The sequence below is a fragment of the Dipodomys merriami genome, unplaced genomic scaffold (assembly GCF_024711535.1).
Source record: "Dipodomys merriami isolate MVZ:Mamm:240054 unplaced genomic scaffold, mDipMer1.0.p SCAF_82, whole genome shotgun sequence".
NCBI lineage: Eukaryota > Metazoa > Chordata > Mammalia > Rodentia > Heteromyidae > Dipodomys > Dipodomys merriami.
The window spans coordinates 5,111,201-5,135,966 of NW_027206424.1; the positions used below are offsets into that span (position 1 = coordinate 5,111,201).

The 24,766-nt window shown below is 57.1% G+C and overlaps 1 protein-coding gene across 25 annotated transcripts in view; it reads left to right on the forward strand.

Moving 5' to 3' along the window:
* The window catches only part of Jakmip3 (Janus kinase and microtubule interacting protein 3), an 88,532-nt gene extending 64,922 nt beyond the window's left edge, over window positions 1–23,610 (forward strand). For 8 of the 25 annotated variants that reach the window (XR_011369643.1, XR_011369645.1, XR_011369646.1 and 5 more), the window contains 10 exons: window positions 39–137; window positions 221–280; window positions 2,460–2,525; window positions 3,108–3,176; window positions 3,256–3,333; window positions 7,479–7,682; window positions 10,774–10,839; window positions 12,579–12,620; window positions 13,377–14,294; window positions 21,534–23,610. Coding sequence is in view for 14 of the 25 variants with exons in the window: in XM_070011426.1 (XP_069867527.1) it covers window positions 39–137; window positions 221–280; window positions 2,460–2,525; window positions 3,108–3,176; window positions 3,256–3,333; window positions 7,479–7,682; window positions 10,774–10,839; window positions 12,579–12,620; window positions 13,377–13,635; window positions 21,534–21,556 (966 nt within the window). In the remaining 11 variants the exon portion in view is untranslated. Of the gene's footprint in view, window positions 1–38; window positions 138–220; window positions 281–2,459; window positions 2,526–3,107; window positions 3,177–3,255; window positions 3,334–7,478; window positions 7,683–10,773; window positions 10,840–12,547; window positions 12,621–13,376; window positions 14,295–21,533 lie in introns of those variants that run through there. The other 17 variants (XM_070011431.1, XM_070011430.1, XM_070011432.1 and 14 more) reach the window with 4 other exon arrangements.
* The last annotated feature ends 1,156 nt before the right edge of the window (window positions 23,611–24,766 follow it).

The window sequence follows — 24,766 nt, forward strand, 5'->3', positions numbered from 1 at the left end:
GGCCCACCGTGCCCACACCCAGCCTCTGTCTCTCTTAGGAGAGGGAGAGGAAGTCGCCTGCCATCAACTTTCACCACACGCCTTTTGTGGATGGAAAGAGCCCTCTTCAGGTGTACTGCGAGGCTGAGGGCGTGACGGTAAAGTCCCCTCCCACCCCCGCCCTGCCCTGGCTGCCTGGTGGCTGCTCACACACCATCTTGTCCCTCTCTTTGCCTCCTAGGATATCCTGGTCACAGAGCTGATGAAGAAACTGGACATCCTGGGAGATAACGCCGTAAGTGTATGTTGCTCTCCTGACTTGTGCATGCCTCCCCATGCCAGTCCCCCCCAGCCCGGGGCCCTGGGAACCCCACAGAACCCCACCAGAGTCCAGGGCCAGAGCCTGCTCAAAATGGCCCCTGCACTGGGGAGGAGTCGGCTCCACACTCACTGGGCTGCCCCTTGCACACACCCAGCCTCCAGATAATGATTCTTTCAGTCACGAGGTCTCAGTGGCTGGAATCACTCTTAGTATTTTTCCTCTTCCAGTCCCCCAGTGGAACAGGAAATATTGTTCTTAGACTATCCCTAGACTGTGTGGTTCCATTTCCTGAGTTTGAGAGAAGCAGCACATTTGAGTAGGGTTTCAATGTCATGGCAAGCTCCTCAAAGAGCATTAATTACCAAGTGGGCAAAAAGTACACCCTTTCACCTCCACTCACGATTCCATCCATCCCTTATTACCTGCCATACAGCTTCCTCTGTCATTCACCCTTCCATCTACCCTTCATCCTCCATCCTCCATCCATCTATTCATCCATCTGTCCACCCATCCTTTATTATCTACCCATCTATCCTCCATCCTTCACCCTTTTATCCATCCTCCTCCAGCCTCCATTTGTCCTCATCAATCTTCCATTTCTGTTCATTTCATTAACCCTCCACTAGTCCTCCAAGCATGCATTCATCCATCCTACATCCATCCCCCATTATTTACCCATCCATCCACCAGTCCTCTAGTCTCCATTCTGTACCAATAACCCCTCCACTGATCTTCTATTCATCCATCCATCCATCTACCCATTATCCATCCATCCATCCATCCATCCATCCATCCATCCATCCATCCATTGCCTATCCATCATCCATCTATCATCCATCCATCTATACATCCATCTATCATCCATCCATCTATCCATCATCTGTCCATTATCCATCCATCCATCTTTCATCCTACATCCATCCATCCTTCATTATTTACCCATCCATCTGCCAGTCCTCCAGTCTCCATTCTGCATCATTAACCCTTCAACTGATCTTCCATCCATCCATCTACCACTTGGAGGGGGGCAGGAGCCAGGTAGGGAGCACTACCACTCGGGGCAGGGACTCAGGCAGGGAGCACTACCACTCAGGGGGCAGGGACTCAGGCAGGGAGCACCACCACTCAGGGGGCAGGGACTCAGGCAGGGAGCACCACCACTCAGGGGGCAGGGACTCAGGCAGGGAGCACTACCACTCAGGGGGCAGGGACTCAGGCAGGGAGCACTACCACTCAGGGGGCAGGGACTCAGGCAGGGAGCACCACCACTCAGGGGGCAGGCAGGGAGCACTACTACTCGGGGCAGGCAGGGAGCACCACCACTCAGGGGGCAGGCAGGGAGCACTACCACTCAGGGGGCAGGGACTCAGGCAGGGAGCACTGCCACTCAGGGACTCAGGCAGGGAGCACCACCACTCAGGGGGCAGGGACTCAGGCAGGGAGGAAGGAGTGGGAAGCGGCCAGCTAGATTAGCAGCAGCAGCAGAGCTGAAGAGGGCAAAGGGGCTCCTGTCCACCCATGGAGGGTGGCACCAAGAACAGGGCCTGCCCGAGTCTGGGTGCCTCCTGCTGTGGGAAGTGCTGTCTGACTTTAGGCCTCACTCTCGCTCTGGAGACGCCTGCCCTTAGAAAACTCACTGTCCAGGGAGTGTGGCAGGGACGGGGTTTCCTAAGCTACCTGGTCCCAAACCAGGGAAGTTTTGGGGGTGGAGTAAGTCCCATCCCCCCTGGTGCCTTGTGCACTAGGGCTAAGCAGGCAGACCTGACACCATAGGATTGAGGGTCTGAGCATGTGAGGGGTCCACATCCTTAGGGAGTCTCAGTTGGCTACAGAGCCAGGCTGATGCTCAAGGCTGCCTGCACAGAGTCCTGGCTCAGACAAAGACAAGGACAGGACAGGAGCTGCACTGGGAGCCCAGGAAAGCACTGTCCCCAAGGTGCAGCTGCCCACTTAAGACTTTGGAAGTTCCCAGGCAAAGAGAAGCAGACAGGGCTCCAAGTGGACAGGGTCAAGGGCAGAGGGCATCAGAGGTCTAAGTGGGGCATTCTGCTAAAAGTATCCTTCAGCTGCAGCCCCGCCCTGCCATGTCCATCCATCACCCAGCCCCACACCCCCAGGACGCTGCCCGTGACTGTGCCTGTGCTCTGCTTTTGTGCAGAACCTGACCAATGAGGAGCAAGTGGTTGTCATACAAGCCAGGACTGTCCTGACCTTGGCAGAAAAGGTAACAGGGTGGGGAGGTGTGGGGTTGGGGCAGGGAATGGGGCTTAGTCCAGGCCAGCCCCCTGAAGCATGGATGGAGTAGCAGCTGGGGGGGAGGTGGTCCACTAAGTCCTGGCTGCCAGGGGAAGAAGGGCACATGCGGGTCAAGCGGCACCACCTGTGCCTCTGCGGAGGGCAGAGTTAACCAGACATTACCCCAGTGCTCACTCTGGCTTGGTCTCCCCAGACTTATACAGAATCTACAAAACCATGACACTTCCTGTTCAGCTGGAGTGGGCCACCCAACCGGGCCCTGGTCCTGCCCCAGACCAGCCCCACCTGCCACCAACCTCTAGCCACAGGGCAAGAGTGCCCCTGGCAAATGGAAAATAGGCCACCCACTTCTGTCTGTTCCCGCACCCAAGCCAGCATCTGTGTCTCCCAGGGACAGTGTTATGGGAGACATCCTGACACCAGGTGGAGCCTACAATGCCAGCCCAGCCCCGGTCCCCTCCCAGGCCATCTCTGTGAAGCAGAGAAAGGCATGCATCAGGACCTGTGTGGCTGGCCCTAGGCCTCACTCATCTCACCTTTCTGTGCCCAGTGGCTGCAGCGGATTGAAGAGACGGAGTCAGCCCTCCAGCGGAAGATGGTGGACCTGGAAAGCGAGAAGGTGGGTGGCATCTCCTGTGCCCGTGGCTGGCACTGTGAGGTCAGATGCCCACGGCTGAGACCAGTCCTCTGTGTTTCAGGAGCTGTTCAGTAAACAGAAGGGCTACCTGGATGAGGAGCTGGACTATAGGAAGCAGGCCCTGGACCAAGCCCACAAGGTGGGAGAAATGAGGCCAGGAATTTGGCTCTTTGCCCTGTGGTGTGCCAGGGGCCTGACGGACCAGGCCCTGGAGCCCTGGGGAGTGCCAGGGCTCAGTGTGGCTTTCTGCCTCTCCCTGAGATCCCTCAATGTCAGCTCTGAGGACATTTTACTGTCCTGCTAGCAAACACTCCAACAGCACAGGCACATGAGAACTCACATAAAAGCGTGAGACGCAGTCATTAAATAAAATTCACTGAAAAATAGCATACTTGGAGACTAGTCCACTGCCAGACACAGCTGACTGTAAGTATCACGTTCTCCAGGAAGCCCTGCCCATACTCATCTAACACAGAGAGACACAGGTTCGGCCTGTGCAGTGCTTTGGGCAGCTCTGTGGGAGATGTTCCTCCACTCTCCACTGTACACGAAGAAGCAGAAATGCCTCTGTGTTCTGCTGCTGCTGGAGGCAGAGCTGGAGGCTCAACGCCCAAGATGGGGCAGCACCACCTGCCGGGCTCTGGTCCAGCCCAGCATCACCTGGGTGCAAGGGAGAGATCACAGGATCACAGGAAGCCTGTGGGAGTGACCGTATCACCCAGTGAGCTGTGGCCTCCCACCAGGTCCCCTTGGAAGGCACCATCATGCCGGGGAGCAAACTTCTATCCACAGCCTTCCAGGGACACTGACCACACCCAATCCACATGAAACTAGTTCTGTCACCATGAACCTGCTCTCACCGACCCCAGAGTGTGAATGTGAGTCCCATGTGCTGCTGGGTGTCTGTGTGAGCTGCTGCCTCCTTCTCATGCTGTCATGGGAGGGAGGGCTCAGCCAGAGGAGTGCAAACCCTGGTCTGATAGCAGACAAGCGTCACCAAGACATGTTCCCAAGTGCCCCACCCATCAGGCAGGGTCCTAACCATCATTCATGGGGACACCTGAAAATGTGCACTTTTGCTGCCCTGTTCGAGCAGTGCGCTCTCAGGGTGATGTGGATGAGGATGACGGTGGTGGAGGTGGCAATGGTAATGCTGGTAAAGGCTGTGACTATGGTGATGGTGGTGGTGGAGGTGGTGGAGGCAGTGGTAATGCTGGTAAAGGCTGTGACCCTGGTGACAGTGGTGGAGGTGGCAATGGTAATGCTGGTAAAGGCTGTAACCATGGTGATGGTGGTGGTGGTGGTGGCAATGGTAATGCTGGTAAAGGCTGTGACCATGGTGATGGTGGTGGTGGTGGTGGTGGTGGAGGTGGCAATGGTAATGCTGGTAAAAGCTGTGACCATGGTGACGGTGGTGGAGGTGGCAGTGGTAATGCTGGTAAAGGCTGTGACCATGGTGACGGTGGTGGAGGTGGCAAAGGTAATGCTAGTAAAGGCTGTGACCGTGGTGATGGTGGTGGTGATAGAGGTGGCAATGGTAATGCTGATAAAGGCTCTGGCCGTGGTGACAGTGGTGGTGGTGGTGGAGGTGGCAGTGGTAATGCTGGTAAAGGCTGTGACCGTGGTGATGGTGGTGGTGGCAGTGGAGGTGGCAATGGTAATACTGGTAAAAGCTGTGACCATGGTGACGGTAGTGGTGGTGGTGGTGGAGGTGGCAATGGTAATGCTGGTAAAGGCTGTGACCATGGTGATGGTGGTGGTGGTGGTGATGGAGGTGGTAGTGGTAATGCTGGTAAAAGCTGTGACCATGGTGACGGTGGTGGAGGTGGAGGTGGAGGTGGCAATGGTAATGCTGGTAAAGGCTGTTACCGTGGTGATGGTGATGGTGGTGGTGATGGAGGTGGTAGTGGTAATGCTGGTAAAAGCTGTGACCATGGTGACGGTGGTGGTGGAGGTGGCAATGGTAATGCTGGTAAAGGCTGTTACCGTGGTGATGGTGATGGTGGTGGTGGTGGAGGTGGCAATGGTAATGCTGGTAAAAGCTGTGACCATGGTGACGGTGGTGGAGGTGGAGGTGGAGGTGGCAATGGTAATGCTGGTAAAGGCTGTGACCGTGGTAACAGTGGTGACAGTGGTGGTGGTGATGATGGTGAAGGCGGTGGTGATGTTGAAGATGGTAGTGATGGTGACAATAGTAGTAATGATGGTGAATTAGTGATAATGGTGATAGTAGTGATAATAACGAAGGTGCTGATGGAGATGATTGTGGTGATGATGAGGATGGTTGTAATAATGGTGATGGTGATGGTGATGATGATGGTGATATAAGGAAGGTGGTTGTAATGATAGTAATGATGGCTGCCCATTTTGTGGTACAATCCTAGTTTTAAAAATTCATTGTGAGTTGGGGCCCAGTGGCTCACACCTGTAATCCTAGCTATTCAGGAGGCTGAGATCTGAGAACTATGGTTCAAAGCCAGCCTGGGCAGGAAAGTCCATGAAACTCTTATCTCCAATTAACAAAAAACAAACAAAAATCTGAAAGCAGAGACATGACTCAAGTGGTAGAGCTCTAGCCTTGAGCAAAAAAAGCTCAGGGAGGGTTGTGAAGGTGGCTCAGTGGTAGAGCGCTTGCCTTGCATGCATGAAGCCCTGGGTTCGATTCCTCAGCACCACATAAGCAGAAAAAGCTGGAAGTGGTGCTGTGGTTCAAGTGGTAGAGTGCTCACCTTGAGCTGAAGAGCTGAGGGACAGCGCTCAGGCCCAGAGTTCAAGCCCCAGGAAACACACACACACACACACACACACACACACACACACACACACACACACACACACACACACACACACACACACACACACACACACACACACACACACACACACACACACACACACACACACACACACACACACACACACACACACACACACACACACACACACAGAGTCTCCATGTAAGCACAACTGTCTTTGCTGTACAATTTGACTTTGCTCCATCTTACTATCTTACTTGTCCTAAGAGTGACCCAGAGCAGTGCCAGGCCACCTTAGATGAGCAGCAGTGAGTGGATCCGTGGGACTTTTTCTATGCCATCTGCTCATGGACTTGCAGGAAGATGGCTGTATGTCCGATGACCCTGCTTAGGCTCACTCTGGTATAAACCTTGCTTCTGCCAGAGGCTGCTGGTGCAGGCTGTGTATGCTCGGTAAAGGTAGGGACAGTCCCCCTGGTCCTGTGCTTGGTCACACTGTCTGCAGAGAGGGTCCTGTGGAGGTCTCCACTGCAGGTGGATGTGATGTTATTTCCAGGGCCAAATTCATCTTGAAAAGCTGGAACTTGGGGGCTGTGTTGGGGCATAGTGGCTGGTGCTTGCCTGGCAGGCTTGAGGCCCGGGGTACAGTCTCAGCACCAGTAAGCAAATACACAAATAACAACAGGCTGGGTGTCAGGCACGCGGGTGTTTGTCTCTGAGAAGCAGCACCTGCTGTGCGAGTCTGAGTGAGCGTGACACTGGGCAGTTCCTTGTGTGGCAGTCTGGAGCAGTACAAGGCAACACAGTCAAATATGGCTTTGCTTCATTTCCTAAATTCTTACCAAGTCAACGGGCATTTCATAGTTACTAGAGAAAGCAGAACGTCCATTTCTGAATATGTTACGATTCTAATGGGAAGAGGGACCCTCAAAACGAGAGTTTTGATGAGTTTGAGAATTTGGTTTTTGCAAATGTTATGTCAAACTTTTCCTGAAGAGAAAGTTTACAATGACTCCTCAGCCAGGTGTGGTGGTGTACTGCTATAGTCCCCACTACGCACACAACCAGAGTACTGCTCACCAGCGACACACCCTGAGGAGGTACAAAGGCTGTGTCACTGCTGAGTGTGGCATGGCACCATCTTCCCTGCATGCCAGCCTCAGTCCTCCACTGGGTTTTGGGAAGGGGGAGGGATAATCCCAGCCCAGCCCTTTCCTGTCTGAGACGTCGGGGCCACTGTGCTCCCAGCCAGGACTCCAGCTGGGGCCCTGTGGTTCAGAACTAGTCCTCTACTTTCCATACCAGGACACAGCCTGGCCTGGACCTCGTCCTAGTCAGCCTCTCTCCTTCTAGGATGTTCTGCTGGCTAGGGAAGTGGGGGGTCTGTGGTCCCCAGATGCCTGTGTACCTCCTCCCCCCAGTGGAGGGCGTCTTGGCTTCTAGGGGGCCCTTCCTGAAGTCCAGTTGGAGCTGGGTGGTTGGGGCATGGAGGGGAAGATTAACACTCCGCCCCTCACACCTCCCCCAGCGCATCCTGGAGCTGGAGGCCATGCTGTGCGATGCCCTGCAGCAGGAGGCTGGGGCCAAAGTGGTGGAGCTGCTGTCGGAGGAGGAGCGGGAGAAGCTCAAGGTGGCCATGGAGCAGTGGAAGCGCCAGGTCATGAGCGAGCTGCGGGAGCGGGACGCACAGATCCTGCGGGAGCGCATGGAGCTGCTGCAGATGGCACAGCAGGTGCTGGGCAGGTGCCAGGGTGACCAGGGAGGGCAGGGAGGCTGTGGAGGAGCAAGGGGTACCAGGTGGGAGGCAGGCAAGGCCACTTCCCAAAGCCCAGCTTTCCACCCTGATGGCCACCCCTCCCATGTCCACCCCTCCCATGTCCACACTTTCCACTTCCACAGCTCCCATGTCCACAGCTCCCATGTCCACACCTCCCATGCCCACAGCTCCCATGTCCACACCTCCCATGTCCACACCTCCCATGTCCACACTTCCCATGTCCACACCTCCCACGTCCACACCTCCATGCCCACAGCTCCCACGTCCACCCCTCCCATGTCCATGTCCACACTTCCCATGTCCACACCTCCATGTCGACATCTACACCTCCACCTGCACACCTCCACATGCACACCTCCATGTCCACACCTCCACATGCACACCTCCATGTCCACATCTCCACGTCCACACCTCCACATGCACACCTCCAGGTGCACAGCTCCCATGTCCACAGCTCCCATGTCCATCCCTCCCGTGTCCACACCTCCATGTCCACACTTCCATACCCACAGCTTCCATGTCCACACCTCCATGCCCACAGCTCCCATGTCCACAGCTCCATGTCCACACTTCCCCCATGTCCACACTTCCCATTTCCATACCTCCATGTCCACACCTCCATGTTCATACCTACACATCCACACCTCCATGTCCACTGCTCCATGTCCACACCTCCATGTTCATACCTACACATTCACACCTCCCATGTCCACGGCTCCATGTCCACACCTCCATGTACACAGCTCCACGTCCACACTCCACATCCACACCTTCACGTCCACACCTCCATGTGTACACCTTCACGTGCACACCTCTACATCCACACCTCCATGTCCACAGCTCCACGTCCATACCTCCACGTGCACACCTCCATGTGCACATCTCCACATGTACACCTCCACATCCACACCTCCACGTGCACACCTCCACGTGCACACCTCCATGTCCACACCTCCACGTCCACACCTCCACATGCACACCTCCATGTGCACACCTCCATGTGCACACCTCCACGTCCACACCTCCACATGCACACCTCCATGTGCACACCTCCATGTGCACACCTCCACGTCCACACCTCCACGTGCACACCTCCACGTGCACACCTCCATGTCCACATCTCCACGTCCACACCTCCACATGCACACCTCCATGTGCACATCTCCACATGTACACCTCCACGTCCACACCTCCATGTCCACACCTCCACGTCCACACCTCCACGTCCACACCTCCACGTCCACACCTCCATGTGCACACCTCCACGTCCATACCTCCATGTGCACACCTCCATGTGCACACCTCCATGTCCATACCTCCACATGCACACCTCCTTCTCCACACCTCCACATGCACACCTCCATGTCCACACCTCCACATGCACACCTCCACATCCACACCTCCACGTCCACACCTCCACGTGCACACCTCCACATGCACACCGCCACATCCTCACCTCCACGTCCACACCTCCACATCCATACCTCCACGTCCACACCTCCACGTGCACACCTCCTTGTCCACACCTCCACATGCACACCTCCATGTGCACACCTCCTTGTCCACACCTACACATGCACACCTCCTTGTCCACACCTACACATGCACACCTTCTCGTCCACACCTCCACGTGCACACCTCCATGTCCACATCCACACCTCCACGTGCATACTTCCACGTGCATACCTCCATGTCCATACCTCCATGTCCATAGCTCCACATGCACACCTCCATGTCCACACTTCCACATGCACACCTCCATGTCCACACCTCCATGTCCATACCTCCATTTCCACACCTCCATGTCCATACCTCCACATCCACACCTCCACATTCACACCTCCACGTCCACACCCCCACATTCACACCTCCACGTCCACACCTCCACATGCACACCTCCATGTCCACACCTCCACATCCACACCTCCATGTACACACCTTCTGTCTACACCTCCATGTCCATACCTCCATGTCCACACCTCCATGTCCACACCTCCATGTCCACAGCTCCCATGGCCATGCTTCCAATGGCCACAACTTTAGTGAGGAGGTATGTACAACTTTAGTGCCTCTAATAGTCATGCCCCTGGTGGCCACACCTCCAATGGCCATGCCTCACATTGCCAGGCCAAGTCCCAGGCCTCCTGGTAGACTGTCCCCTAGACTATTCTCTTAGCCTCCAGCTGGTACTGCTAAGGACTCTGGGTGGCAGTGGCCCTGTGTAGTCCCCTGATCCTAGGTCTCCTCCATGGAAGGTTCTTTTCAAAGTGAGGGTGTTGTCTGGGGACAGAGGCTGACAGGCCCAGCTTGGTTCTTGGAGGAGGCAGGCTCGAGCCCCTGGTGTTTCCGACACTGCTCTCTGTGTACGAGCTTGGCCTGGACATGGCTTGTGAATATGAGCTCCGCGTTGTGAACACCCTAAGTGCAGAAACAGTGCTGATTCAGATGGATAGATGCCCGCACAAGTGCACTGCTTTACTGTGGCAGCAGCTGCTTCTGACAATGGGCCTGTCAGCTGCTGGGCATGGACTGCTGGCCACTCTGCTTGTTGGCGCCCTCCCCTAGGGCCCCCATGGTGTCCAGGGAGGTGGGGGCAGGGACAGTCAGCTGCAGCCCTCTTGCTTGGTCACACGCGTGTGCCTCCAGGCCCCAGGACTCACCCTTGGGGCCATTCTCCTGTGGTTGGCAGTGTCACACAGTCAGTGTGACCTCTGACTGCCCTTTACTCTAAGGTAATGACCTGGAGGAACTCAGACTAATTCCCTGCTGCCCCCTGGCATTATAACTCTGGCCTGAGGAGTCAGGAGGATAGATCCTGCCACCAGGAGGTGTGGCCCTGGGAAGGTGGTCTGCCCTCTTTGGAGAAAAGCGTTAACTGTGGACAGCCGCAGGCCACGGGAACTGGCCGCAACCCGACCAGCACCCCAGCACTCCTGCTACTTGTCTGCCATATAAGCAAGGGAAACTTGAAAGACATTCTGTTGTTGTTGTTTGGTTTCCTGAATATTTTGAGTATTGAAGGTTTTCCTCCTTTTTAACATTGCAGAGAATAAAAGAGTTAGAGGAATGGATAGAAACTCAGAAGAGACAAATAAAGGAGCTGGAGGAAAAGGTAATGTAATGAATTTTCAGGCTTGTCTTGCCAGTGGCGCTTATAGATAAGAGCATGAGATAACTCACTGCTGGGCACACCCAGTGCTGGGCCTGGGCTGACAGGGGTGGCCTCGGAGAGCTCTCCATGAGGCTGCGCAGAAGGAGGTGCCTAGCCAGGCGCCCCTCCCATGGCCCAGTTCTGTGGCTTAACATTGCCTCAGTTTCCCCATCTATAGGTTGGACCAGTGAGCTGGTGCCCTCTCCATGCCAATGCTTTGGGCGGGGCAGGAGCATGAAACCCTCCAAGTTAGCCAAGCTTGTGTGAAGAGCAGCCTTGACACATGGGTGTGGCCCCCAGAGCCTCACAGGGCAGCAAAGACTTCCTTGGGGTTCTGCCACCCCCATGTCCAGGAACTCCGAGGGCTGCCATGACCAGGGCTTGGGCCACATGCTCAGGGGTCTTTCTCTGAATCCTCAGTTCATGTGTGTCGACAGAGCCAGAACCTCCTGGGGCAAGATGAAGGGCTTGTGGCCAGGCAGCCCGGCAGCCCTGGTACTGGCCAGCGTTCTGGCCACTCTTTCCCTCTAAGACCAGGGTTGGTTCGGAGGCGTCGAGTCACGTGTTTTCTCAGTTCTTGTGACTGGTCCTGCCTGTGAGGTGGATCTCACCAAGTGACCAGCTGAGTGAGGAGGCTGCTGGGCTCTCCTGCCTCCTTGTCCTCTTGAGACCACCGGAGGAGGCCAGTCCATCTGCCTGCTCTAGAAAGAGGCAGCAGATGTCCTCTGCTTTCAGGGAGAGACAGCCTCTGGACACCCATCCCCAGCCCTGCCCTGCCCATCATCACCAATGACCCACTGTCGTCTGCTGGCACTTGGCTGCCACATGGACAGCAGTCCTGTAAACCCCTCTGAGGAGCAAAGCCTAGAGCCAACCCGGGCACAGCCTGCAACATGAGCTTCCGACAGGGGCTGGGCCACCGCTGACGCTGGGTCACACGGCAGGCACACCAGGGGCTTGACTAACGAGGATGGGGACACTGTGGGGGACAAACCTCAGGGAGGCTAAGGCCTACCCCTAGGCCATTCTTCACACCCAAGCCTGACTGCACTGTTGCTAAGCAGTTGAAGAGCTCTAAGCTAGGAGTTTAATTTTCTGACTTAGCTCATTTCCAAGCATGGCTACTGCTGCCAGATTTTCTCCAGGGTTCAAGTTGTCCTGGCCCCACCCCCAGCCCAAACGATGCTTCAAGGGTCAGATCTGTCCAGGGCACCAGTGAGCTTTGTTACCTCGCAGAGAAGGGCAGCCCAAGCACGGACACAGGCACTTGAAAGAACTCCCGTGAGGCTTTTGTCCTCCTGTGCCAGGTAGAGTGCTCTCTATGGACGGGCAGGGATTCTCAGGCCTTTCTTGCCGTGGAGCTTATAGATGAAGTATTATGAGGCAACTCCCGCCTGAATGCACCCCACCCTCGGCCCTGGGCAGCCAAGAGAAGTAGGTGGGCCGAGGCACACGCAGCCCGCCCTGGACAGTGCCGAGTGCCCCGGCATCCCTGGGGGCACTGTCACCCCGGCCCAAGATGCTTGCAGTGTCCCTGGCCCTGTCCTGGCCACGCCTGCTCTGCCCAGCCAGCCACCCTATCTGTACTTTGTCACTTCTTGCTGGAAATGCTACAACTCTTTTTTCTTTCTCTTTCCTCTGTCTCTCCATCCTCCCCTTTGCTTTTCAGTTTTTATTTTTGTTCTTGTTCTTCTCCCTAGCGTTCATTCTCTGGTCATAGCTGCTCTTGGCCCTCTGTCCTGGTGAGTACATCACGGGCTGGGTTTCCCATGATGGTGCTCCGCTTCTAGGGAGACCTACCTGTTGCAATCTGAGAAGCAGGGGCTGCCCTGTCGGGCTTCCAGAGGCTTGGGAAAGATGCCAGTGCTCTCGAGCGACAGCTCTTCCCTGTGAGGTGGCCCGGAGGAGGCCTCAGTGCACCAATGCAGGGGTGGGTACCAGCTCGGGAGCAGAGCACGAAGATAGATGATTGATCACTTAGTTCGTGCCAGTACTGTGGCTTGAACTCAGGGCTTGAGCGCTGTCCTTTAGCTTTCCTTGCTTAAAGCTGGTGCTCTACTACTAGAGCCATAGCTCTACTTATGGCTTTTTGCTGGTTAATTGGAGAGAAGAGCTTCGTGGACTTCCCTGCCAAGCCTGGCTTTGAACTGCAATCCTCAGATTTTGGCCTCCTTAGTAGCTAGGACTACAGATGTGAGTCACTAGTACCTGGCTATGAAGATAGTTTTGAGATTTTCCTTGGTCCTCTGGGACTTGAGTCCCTAGGTCCCCTGGAGTTTACCCACATGCACGGAAGGTACTAGCATGCATGGGCCTTCTGCTGGCCTGCACACAGGCCACAGGCCTGGCTTGGTCACTGCCTCCTGCTATGCCAGAGAGGCCCGGGTCCCAGGCCTCAGGCCTACCCTCCAGAAGGTGCTGAGGGGGCATTTCCTGGGAGCAGTGGCCACGCGGGTAACCCCCAGCCCTCTCACTCTGCTCCCTGCCTTTTCTTCCAGCGCCCACAGGTTTGGACCCCGTCCTCCAGTGGGACTGGAGAATGGTGGGTGTCAGTGGCCGCGTGGGATGTTGTACCTTATCCTGATGACCAGGAGGGCCTCGGCTCTGTGAGTCCACCCTGTGGAAGACGAGATGGGGCTCCAAACGTGGCCCGCTGTCCATGTGACATGAGCCAGAACCGGAACTGGTATTGTGGCCTAGTGCTTCTCTGGGAGTGGCCTGGCCTCGGCTGCTGGACCTTGGAATCTGTCCTCACAGGTGACAGCCCTTGTCCCAGTCTTGGGGGGACATGTGCCATCCCTGGCATGCAGGGCAAGAGCTGCTCCCCTGTGGAGCCTGTTCCTCGGTAACTGTCGATTGCTTGGAATGTCTTGGAACCGATACACCCTTGTGCCTGGGGACAAGATGAAGGCTGTGACCTCGGGGACCTTCATCAGGAATGGCCCCGTGACACCGCAGGTGCATGCCTGAGGCCGAGACTCACTCAGGTCCTGAGGAGTGGCTGCTGGACAGCACCGCAGCCAGCCTGTCCTGTTCTGTGTCATTGTCATGAGGACAAGTGAGAGTCATGGCCTCATTACCCCACCCTGAGCCGTGAAGGCCCCGGTCCCACGGGCAAGCTGCTGGCCAAGAGCACAGTGGGATGGCCGGAAGAGGGACCAAAAGTGCAGTCGGGGTGCGATGTGAGCATGGGAACCTCAGCAAAGGAGCCAGACCCTAGAGAATGCAGAAGCAGCAAGGATCCAGAAACCATGGCACCGCCAGACTGGGGGCCTCCCAGCAGGTGGGCTGAGAGCGCACACAGCCATGCTGGCCAGGAATGGCCCTGCTTGGGGCCTTTGCACAGAAAGAGCAGGGCCCAGGTGAGAAGAGCAGAGCATGTGGTCTACGGATAAGAAAGGACCCGTGGCCTGCCGGTGAGTGTCCTCTCCACTGGGGCCTGTCACTCCCTCCCTGTGGTGGCCGCACTGGGATGAGTGTGCCTTGCAGTGTGGTGGTATTTCCCCTGCAGGCACCGGGTCTGCGTCAGCTCCCCCGGGACACGGCCTGCACACAGGCAGTGCCACCTCCTTCCTCATGCTGACTAGATGCCCAGGCACCTTCGAGCACCTCTGTGGAGCCCCCTGCGCTGCCAGGCCAGGACCCTGCTGCTGGGGAGCCTCTGAAAGGGGAAGCTCTTACGGGAAGGCTCCCAGGATGGTCTGTGCCTGGACCCTCACCCCACATGCAGAGGGCCTGCCCAGAACCCACACAGCAATGAACAAGGCCTTGCCACAGACAGGAAGCCCCGCCCCAAGGCACCAGGGCCCCGCCCCAGCCCACCCACTCCACAGGCACGGAAGCACTGCAGGTGTGGGCAGAACAGTTTCCCTCCACTGTTAGATGACGCTCATTCTGAGCGCAGCTTCTCTGGGCCCTGAGAAGAAGTGGGGTAAGTCAGCCACATCTGGCCCTGTTCTGGCCCCGTGGGGAGACGGCAGGGAGGCCAGGGGGACTCAGGCTTTCACCCTGGGCTCCATCTGCATGAGGCAGAGGCGGTCCAGGAGGATGCCTTGTCAGCTGCCAGCTCCCTGGAAAGGGTCCTCTGACCAACCTGGCAGCAGGCTGTAGGGGGTGTGGCTGGGCCTGGGCACTGACCAACCTGGCAGCAGGCTGTGGGGGGTGTGGCTGGGCCTGGGCTCTGACCAGTCTGGCAGCAGGCTTCAGGGGGTGTGGCTGGGTGTGGCCTCTGCCACTGTGTCCTGCTCAGGGTCAGCTTCCCACAGCCCACGTCTGGCAGCAGCCTACAGGGTGTGGAGGTGAGCTGTCCCACTGAGGTTTCCTTCCTGCCACGGTTAGAGGAGCGTGGCGGGAGCTTGGGCTGTGGGCACGGAGACAGGACGGTGTGGATGCGGCACACAGCGGGCAGCTGTCACATGCCAGGGTGGTAGAAGCCAGTTCTCTCATGGACCAGGCTGGCCAGGGCATGCACACAGACCTTACTCAGAAAGTAGTTAAAGCAAGAAGGGCTGGGGGTGTGGCTCAAGCAGAGCACCTGCCTAGCAAGCGTGAGACCCCAGTACTGAAAAGAGAGAACAAAAGGCCACAGGAAGCTCCGTTGGTGGGCTGAGCAGGGCTTTCCAGAATGCCCAAGGGCTGCTGTTCTAGCTGCTTGTGACTAGAGCAGGAAGAAGTCGGGGAGAGGCACCTTGCCTCCTGGCACCGTCCCCAGAGGCATGTCTTGCATGATATGGTTGTCAGAGAGGCCCGGGTCCCAGGTACAAGGTGACCTGTGGTCTCTGTGCTCCTCTGTGGGCAGAGAGCTTGCTCAGAAGGCTGCTGGCCCAGCCCAGCAGAGACACCACTGTGAGCCACACGGGGGCGCTCCAACCCAACAGGCCCTTCAGGGCTGAGCGGCACTGGCAGCCAGTCCCTCACGCCGCCTTCAGGAGTACAAGCTGGCTGCACAGCTACTTGCTGGGCAAGGCAGTCCCAATCTCAGATGCTTGCACTCCCAGCCCACTGGTCACCCATCTATGGTTAGCACCGGCTGCCTGCCTGTGCAGACACAGCTGCTGGGGCCCCTCTGCACCACCATTCCACCCTCCCTGTGGCCAGGCTGCCACTCTAGGGCTTGCCTTAAGCCGAGCAGGTTGTAGGTGGAGAGGCGTTCGGTGAGGAAGACTGGGAGATGGGCAGGTCTGGGCAGGTGCCCCTTTGCTGACCTCTAGGGCCTGGACATTGATGGACAGACTCCCTGACCCAGAGCTGACCCAAACCCTGCCCCACTCCCAGGATGCTGGGGGGGCCAGGGGAGGGGACACACATTGCTTTGGGAGGACATTTGGGAGTCACAGGTACAGCTGAGGCAGGGTGGGAGGCTAGATCTCGGCCTCTGGGCTGGCTGGCTACAGAGTAACCCCATGGCCTAATCCTAACCCTTAACCTTAGCTCTAAACTTGGGATCAATCCCAAGAAAGGCAGGAGGGTGGGTAGACACAAGCTCTCTAGACCATGGGTGACTTATGGGAGTGGTCATCTTCTCATCTCCTCATAGAGCTTAGACGTACATATATGTGCACTAACCTAGTCACATCTGCTTACCTGTCCCTCATTTGCCTATTTATCGTCTGTCGTCCATCCATCATCAATCTTCTTCTTATTTACCTTATCTATCATCTGTCTATCCATCAACAATCAAACTACCACTTTTGTGAGCTCATAATGATGCCTCCATTTCTAGCCAACAGCACATGGTTTGTGCATTTCCTTTTCCTTACTCCCAGCATCTTTCTTGGACAGTGGTGGGACACGGAGATCTCACTGTCTGCAGTATATTTGCCTATCTGTTCAGCCCTAGATCGAAACAGGGTCATTTCAGACCGGCTAGGCCCTGCCCTGTGCTCAGGCACAGTTTTGACTGTTCTTTGTCTCACAGGATCCATATCTTCCTCCTGTGCTTTCCCAGGTCTCTGGGGATGGTGGCCGGGTGTCACCGCACCCAGCCATTGGTTGAGATGGACTTTGGCCTTTCTTTTTGTTTCAATGGCCTTGAATCACACCCCCCCCCCATCTATGCCTCCTTACAGGCTGGAGGCACCACATCTGGCTTCAAACTTCTCCCATTTTTGGATTGGGTTGCTTTTTTTCTTGTTATGGAGTTTTAAGTCTCCTTTATATATTCCAGGTACATTCATTTACTTATTATCTTTAAGCTCCAGACCTTCTTTGGTCTTTTTATTCTCTTTAAAGTATCTGATAAAGCTCTTGATTTTGATGAAGTTTCACTTATCAAGTTTTTTGTTGGTGGTGATCATGGGGCTTGAACCCAGAGCTTGAGCACTGTCCCTGGACATTTTTTACTCAAGGTTAGCACTCTGCTACTTTGAGCCACAGCTCCACTTCCAGTTTTTAGGTGGTTAATTGGAGATAAGCCTTTCCTGCTTGGGCTGGCTTTGAACAATGGTCCTTAGCTCTCAGCTCCTGAGTAGCCAGGATTATAGTTATGAGCCACCAGCGCTGGCTCATTTATCAACTTTTTAAAATTATGCTTTTTGGTCTTGGAATAGGACATCCTGCTTTGCCCTAAATCACACATATTATCCCATGTTTCTTTCCAGAATGTTATGACTTTTGCAATTACATGTGGAATCTCAGTGGTTCATTTTGAGCTAAGTCTTGTCTGTGAGCAGGGGGTTGATGTTCATTTCTTGTGGTGTCCTTGTCTCCCGCACCCATTGTAAAGAACTTCCTCCAGATCCTCAGCTCCTCAGTCACGTCTGGGCTGCAGAGCCCTGCCCCCCCCCCTCCCCAAGCAGATGGGGGAGAGGTCTGCTGCTGGCATCCCTCACAGGGGCTGAGCCAGACTGGCAGCGGGCGGGGGGGGCTGGATCTCCAGGGACCACTCCCATCCCAGCTCAGGGCTGGAAGCTGGTGGTGTTAGAGTCAATGTCAGCCAGCTCAGATTTATGGCTCTCAATGGCCAGCACATGCATTGCAAAGAGCAGCCCCGCTCCCGAGCTCAGCCATAGGCAGTCACATCATTGCGTCCATGCATCACTGCATTAGTCACGCATCCCCACATCACTGCCCCGGGGCTCAGCGGCCGGCAGGGATGGATGGTATTGTCTTGCCTGGGGACCAGCCACACACTCAGCCTCTCTCTCTCTCTCTCTCTCTCTCTCTCTCTCTCTCTCTCTCTCTCTCTCTCTCTCTGTCTGTCTGTCTGTCTCTCTCTCTCTCTCTCTCTCTCCCCCTCCCTCCCTCCCTCCCTTCTTTCCTCCCTCCCTCTCAGAATACATCACTGTTAGCAAGCACTGTGTACAAGTAGAATGGAGCCTTCATGTAAACAGTGTCTGTAACGTTCTACATCATAATGCATCCTGGTAAATTTGTGTATATTGGGGTTTCCCCCAGGGAACAAAGGTGAGCTCCTTAGAAATGGTTTTGCCAAGTGTGGAATCTGTCTGTTGAGGCTGCCTGGCCAGGACGACCATGGTGTGTGGAGACATGGCTCTCCTAGGCCCTTCCTAGGAGCACCCAGTGCTGCCTGGCTCTCGTGGTGCAGGGGCAGGGACTCTCCCAGGTGGGCAGTGCTCCCTGGTGCCAGGCACTGGCTCTAGGCCTTGACCAGGGGTCCTGCTGTGTGCTGAAGAGTCCACCCACCCATCAGCCTGGGCTCCGCCAGGCACGGGGTAAGGAGGTCCTCTTGGGTCCACTTTGGCAGTGTGCCGGTGACAGGACAGGGCATGCCCCTCAGTGGCAGCCTGGGTGGGCCACGTTCGTGTCTCAGGGTGAGTGGGCCACACGGCGCAGTTCGGCCTCCCTTGATCTCATCATGGAAGGTTTCTTGCTGTGTGCAGTTGCTCTTCCTGAGTGGCCCGCTATGCTGTACCCTTGTGTTTATGAGGTCGGTAGACTCAGCGCCTCCCTCTGGTGCAGCCCAGCCCAGCCCAGCTCTCTCCACTGGAGCTTCGTGGCAAGTAGACTATTTCTAAAAGGTACTACTTTGACTGGCTTTTACATCATCACCAAGAAAGCACCTCCGGGCTGTGTTTATACACGTATGTCATTGTGAAGTTCATCCGCGGATGCTGTTGGGTGTAGGTGACTGGCTGTGGGACATTTGCTCCTGGCCACCGGACAGCTGGGCTCTGTGTGCGTCTGAGAGGGGTGCTTTCTGGACTTTGTTGTGTCTCCCAGAGTGCAGGTGTTTCTGGTTTGCAGACATGAGCATTTCTCCTTCGTGCATGCTGGGAGTGGAAACGCAGGCTGCCCAGGCTTGAGAAGAGCCCCGGCCCTCCCCAGTCCAGCCAGCCTCGGGCTCCTGTCTGCTTTGTTCAGAGTCTTTCTAGTTTGCCTCACAGCAGAGATGTTTCTTGGATGTTACTGGGTGATAGCACAAAATCTCAATTGGGAAACTGGCTGGAAACCCAGAGCATTTCCCTCGGTGCTTTATCGTCTGGTTCATTGTTTGGGGACAGAGCCCACGGCCTGCAGGACAGCTGTCTGCTCATTTATAATGTGACCATCCTGGTCACAACAACAATGGACCCTTTCATAGTGTGACCATGAGCTGTTCATGAGCAGTCACTGCTGGGGCATCACTGTTAGAAACATAGCGGCACCCCTCCCCCACGGCGGGAGCAGCTGCCTGCACCCAGATAGGAGACAAAACCAAGCACCAGAGGAGAGCCAGTGGAAAGTGTGTGCACGTGTAACATGCGCCTTCGGTCATGCACGTGTGTGTGCATACCTGTGCACCGGTTGTGTGCATACCACTGTGCATTTCATTGTGTGGGTGCGTGGAGTTGGCCGTGTGTAGTCAGGCAGACACTGGAAGGCTGCTCAGTAGATGCCACAGCCACAGGAGCCTTCCTCGCTGGCCGGTGGGGACAGCTGATCCACGTCAGAGCTGCCGCCTGACCTCCTGCAGGCCGGGCTGAGCAAGCTCCGAGTCCTCAGCTTGTTATCGGGAGAGCACAGCCCTGGGCCTGGTGCTCGGGGCTTCTGTGGATCAGGCAGGATTCCAGTGCTCAGACGGGTGCCAGGCAGGCGTGTGGTCACAGCCATTAGTGGCACCCCTTGGGCCCATCCCTGTGAAGGGAACACAGTCCTGAGAGCTTCCATCCCTCCCCCACCCCAAAATTGTCTCCTTTTCCCCAGATATGGCTGGTGCTCTCATAGTCCTCCAGGAGCTGGGTGGGGTTCTGGGGGGACCAGTTGTGGGGCGGCAGGGGACTGGGTGTGGTGGCTGTCGCTTTCCGGCTGCCTGTGTGCCTCCCTGTGCCACCCGGAGCCAGAGCCAGCGGCTCCAGTGGCTTGGCACCATCTTCGCCTTCACCATGTGCTACAGCTCCTCAGACTGCAGGTGGAACCCAGGGGCCGGGGGGCGGGGCCGCGGAGGGGGAGGGGGAGGGGAGGGGGAAGGGGGAGGGGTCCTTGTGCGGCCTCCTGTGAAGCCCTCTGAGAAAGAAGCCACAATGGCAGCAGCTGCTCAAGTGCCACAGAGAGACAGCAGACAGCGCCCAGGATGCCTGGCTCAGTGGTAGTCATAGAGCACAGGTCCGCTTTGACATGGGGTCCTGGGGGCCGGCCTCACTCCCAGCCTCAAGCCTCACTTGGTGTGCTGCCATTGGCCCTGGCAGACATAGCCGCCCGTCCCTTTGCCCTGCCCACCCTCTCTGTTCTCTCTCTTTTTTTTGGGGGGGGGGTCCGGTCATGGGGCCTGAACTCTGGGCCTGGGCGCTGTCCTTCAGCTCTTCAGCTCAAGGCTCTACCACTTGAGCCACAGCACCACTTCCAGCTTTTTTCTTTTTGCTTATGTGGTGTTGAGGAATTGAACCCAGGGCCTCAGGCATGCAAGGCAAGCGCTCTACCACTGAGCCACCTTCCCAGCCCCGTCCCCCTTTTTTAAATGTTCTAAAAATAGATGGCTCTATGACAACTTGTTTAGAAAGGAAGCAGATGGAAGGCATAGAGCACTGTGCAGTTTTAATGGCAGCAGTGATTTCGGCTACGGCTGGTGCAGAGTGAGCGTGCGTAATGATGGGCTTTCATCCTGCTTGAGATGCTAGCCTCCGGCTCAGATGTTAGTCCCTGGCCCTGAGGTCACTCCCCAGTGCTTCCCGCCAGCTGCTGCACTGGGGGCGGGCCCAGGGCCGCCCTCCTTGTTTGAAGGAAGCTTAGAAGTGCCTTTCTATCTTGTTTAGCAAGTGATCATGTATAAAGATAAGGAATATAAGGTTAGGCCCTAGCAGAGGCCCCTTCCTCAGTGGTGAGGCGTGGTAGGAATGCGGACAGATGTGGACTGTGGGGCAGACCTGAGGCTGCTTCTGCAAATGTCTTCTCAAGGAACACAGGCTAATCATATGCTCGTGTGATCTCCTGGGAGGGCCTGGTGCATCTGTGTGGCTGGAGACTCAAGGTGTGGCATCAGAGCTGGCGCTGAGCCCAAGAAGCCAGCAGCATTGTGACAGGCACACCATGGGCCCCCGTGGAGCCCTGGCCCATTTTCCTGTGGGTGTGTGCATCAGCCTCTGTGGTGTGTACATTTGCGCGTGTGCCTCACGCCCCTAGTGTATGTGAGCACGTGTGTGCCTTAGGTGCCGTGGTGTGTGGGTCCCCACGTGTGCACGGGTGTGATGCACTGAGGTTCTCGTTCTACTCTTCCTCAGAGAGAAAGCAACTCACCGGCTGAAGCGGTTTAAAGTGTGCTTCCCAGTCCTGGTGCACGATCCAGTCCACGGCCGGGGATGACTTCCCGCGCCAGCGACGTCTGATGGCCTGCTTCTCCTCACCACATCGTGCGGTCTGAGCTAGTCACCCCAGGGCTGAAGTCGAACGTGCGTGTGAGTGCACGTGTGCTCATGCGTGTGCTTGCCCCACCAGAAGACAACATGTGGATTGAGCCCTTTCAAAGCATCTACAGGCTGTGGCTCTGGGTAGAGAGATGCACAGACAGGGGAGTTAGCCCATCATGGTGCATTTTTAAAGGAACGAAGTCGCCCGAGGGAGGACTGATCATCCGTCTGGAAGTATTAGGTTCATTTTTTATCTGTGTCAGGAGGAATATTCCCCTATGGTGGCCCAAGCAACGTTTCCTGGCTGAAGGTAAGGGGAGCTTATAGGACTAGACAGATGCTTTCCTCCCTGGGAACAGAATTTCTGCGGGGAACGCACCGTGTACTGCCCCGGCCCCAAGGGCCTTGGCCGCTCCCGCTGCAGCTCAGGCCACGGCTCCCGACACACGGGACGCCGCTCCAACACCGCTCCAGCCGTTGGTGCCTACGTGTGAGCCCGGCATCAGGTTTTGTCTCAAGTCTGAAATCTCATTCAGTCCTCCATGCATAGTTTTGTCTCATTTTGATGACCGCATCCTCTTGACATTTACTGTGCTCAGAGCAAGAGCCTATCTTCATAAACACTGCTACAGCACAGACAAACCACGGGCCAAACTCAGACTCTGCACTGCCCTCCAAAACATGTCCTAACTCCATGCAGCCCTGCCAGCATGGCCGGCCCCACAGGCTCCCAGCCCTGCTCCACTGTGAATTTATAAGACAGAAGGTGATTGAGATCCAAAGATGGCATCCAAGAACCCCAGATTCACATTCCTCTAGTTGAACTGGGCCAGGGTAATTTTGCATGTTGTGTGTGTGAAGTTCTTCATTCATTCTCCTGCCCTTCCTAGACACTAACTCACAGTTCTGTGTTTTTTTATGAGGGGAGGGGTCATAAAGGTAAAATGTACAGGAGGGACATGTGTAAATATGTACAATGCTTATGAAGTCATTGTTTATATGTAAAAAGTGTGTACATAGGAAGGAGAAAGGCTTAATGAATGTAGACTATTTTATGAACCTACTGAGTTTGCATACCCGCCTCACTCCTGAAAGCACACGTTTAGTTGATGTCACTGCTTCCGTCCACTTACAAAGTCAGAACTGGGATTTTGCCAAAAGGAAAAGGCCTCTCCAAGGGTTCTTGCATCTGAAAAGGTCAGCCCTGGGAAGGGAAGGTGTGTTTTCTCAGTCCCAGGCTGCATGCTTTGTTCCAAACATTGCTAGACTGGATTTCTTCCAGCATTCGGTGGGAAGGTCTAGATGGGAAGGCCCTGCCCCAGTGAAGCGGGAGGAGGAAGCCGCACTGCTGCCAGGAATCAGAGCTGTGTCACTGCGGCAGGAGCCGTGCAGCACGTGGCGCTCACAATCAGCCCGGCATGAAGCAGACAACCTCAGTGCTTTTGGTCTAAAGTCGACGTTCATGTCAACTGCAGAGTGCGTTGTGTTTGTCCATGGTCTGGGGTTCTAGTTGAAGGCCTGCGGCTCTGACTTTAGTCTCTCCTAGAATCTGTAGCTTTCAGGAAACCCGAGTGCCTTATGTAGCTTGTGACACCAACTAGGAGTCAGGAGGGAGGAGGGAAGGTGAGAGGCTTGGACGCGAAGATGGCTGTGTGTTCTAACACAGAGACTGACTTAGGGTTAGGCTCAGGAACTCACCTTGTGAACGTAGGATCGACACGTATCTGTTTACTTGTCTTTTTTAGAAGCTTTATTGTGTATTTATGCAAAGGAACGGGCTCGGTCTGCGGCGCGTGCGGGCCGCGCTCCCGGTCCGCGCTGGTCCTCAGGGCGGTCCCGCCTGAGGCCTGCGTCGACCTCAGAGTTTTACACGTATTTTTGTACCGTGGTTCTCACGCCGCGTTCCGGAGCATTTCTGCTCCTTCGTCGGGCGTTGTACAGTTCTAATAAAGTGGACTCTTGGACACAAGGCTGCCCGTGTGTCACGTGAGCCGTCACTCCGCCGGCGGAGTTCAGTCTGCGCAGTGCTCCGTCCACGCGCAAGGGCCGAGGCCGCACCCGCCCGGGGAGACCGGGGTCTGCCGGGGCCTCTTCAAACCCGTGCCGCGGGTCCGGGAGCGACACCGCGCGCAGCCCCTGCCACCGCGGCTGGCCTCCACACGGGCCTCTGTCCTCGCCTGGGGGGGGGCACCACGCCCAGAGCCCGGCCTCGCGGTTCAGCACCCGCGGCATGGACAGCGCCAGCTCCTCTGCGGGGCCAGCGCACCCCGGCTCCGCCCCACCCCTGGCCAGGCCCCGCCTGCGCCCCGCCCCGCCTGCGCCTCGGCCCCGCCCCACCCCTGGCCAGGCCCCGCCTGCGCCCCGCCCCGCCTGCGCCTCGGCCCCGCCCCACCCCTGGCCAGGCCCCGCCTGCGCCCTGGCCCCGCCCCGCCTGCGCCCCGGCCCCGCCCTACCCCTGGCCAGGCCCCGCCTGCGCCCCGGCCCCGCCCCGCCTGCGCCCCGGCCCCGCCCTACCCCTGGCCAGGCCCCGCCTGCGCCCCACCCCGCCTGCTCCTCGACCCCGCCTGCGCCCCGCCCCGCCTGCGCCCCGCCCCGCCTGCGCCCCACCCCGCCTGCGCCTCGGCCCCGCCCCACCCCTGGCCAGGCCCCGCCTGCGCCCCACCCCGCCTGCGCCCCGGCCCCGCCCTACCCCTGGCCAGGCCCCGCCTGCGCCCCACCCCGCCTGCTCCTCGACCCCGCCTGCGCCCCGCCCCGCCTGCGCCCCGCCCCGCCTGCGCCCCACCCCGCCTGCGCCCCGGCCCCGCCCCCGCCCCGCCTGCGCCTCGGCCCCGCCCCACCCCTGGCCAGGCCCCGCCTGCGCCCCGGCCCCGCTCCGCGCCCCGCCTCGAGTCCCCGGCCCCGCGCCCCGCGCAGGACCCTTCCAGGGACGCAGGACACCCGTTCGCCCATCGTCGTGATGGCGCCTAGGCCGCAACGGGCCGCCCCAAGCTCGGCGGCGACTTCCCGGCGGAGGACGCCTTCGAGAGCCGAGCGGCGGCTGCGGGGGCCTGGGGTCGGCCGGCTCCGCCCGCAGCCCCGCAGCCACCGGGAGCCGGGCGGAGACGCCC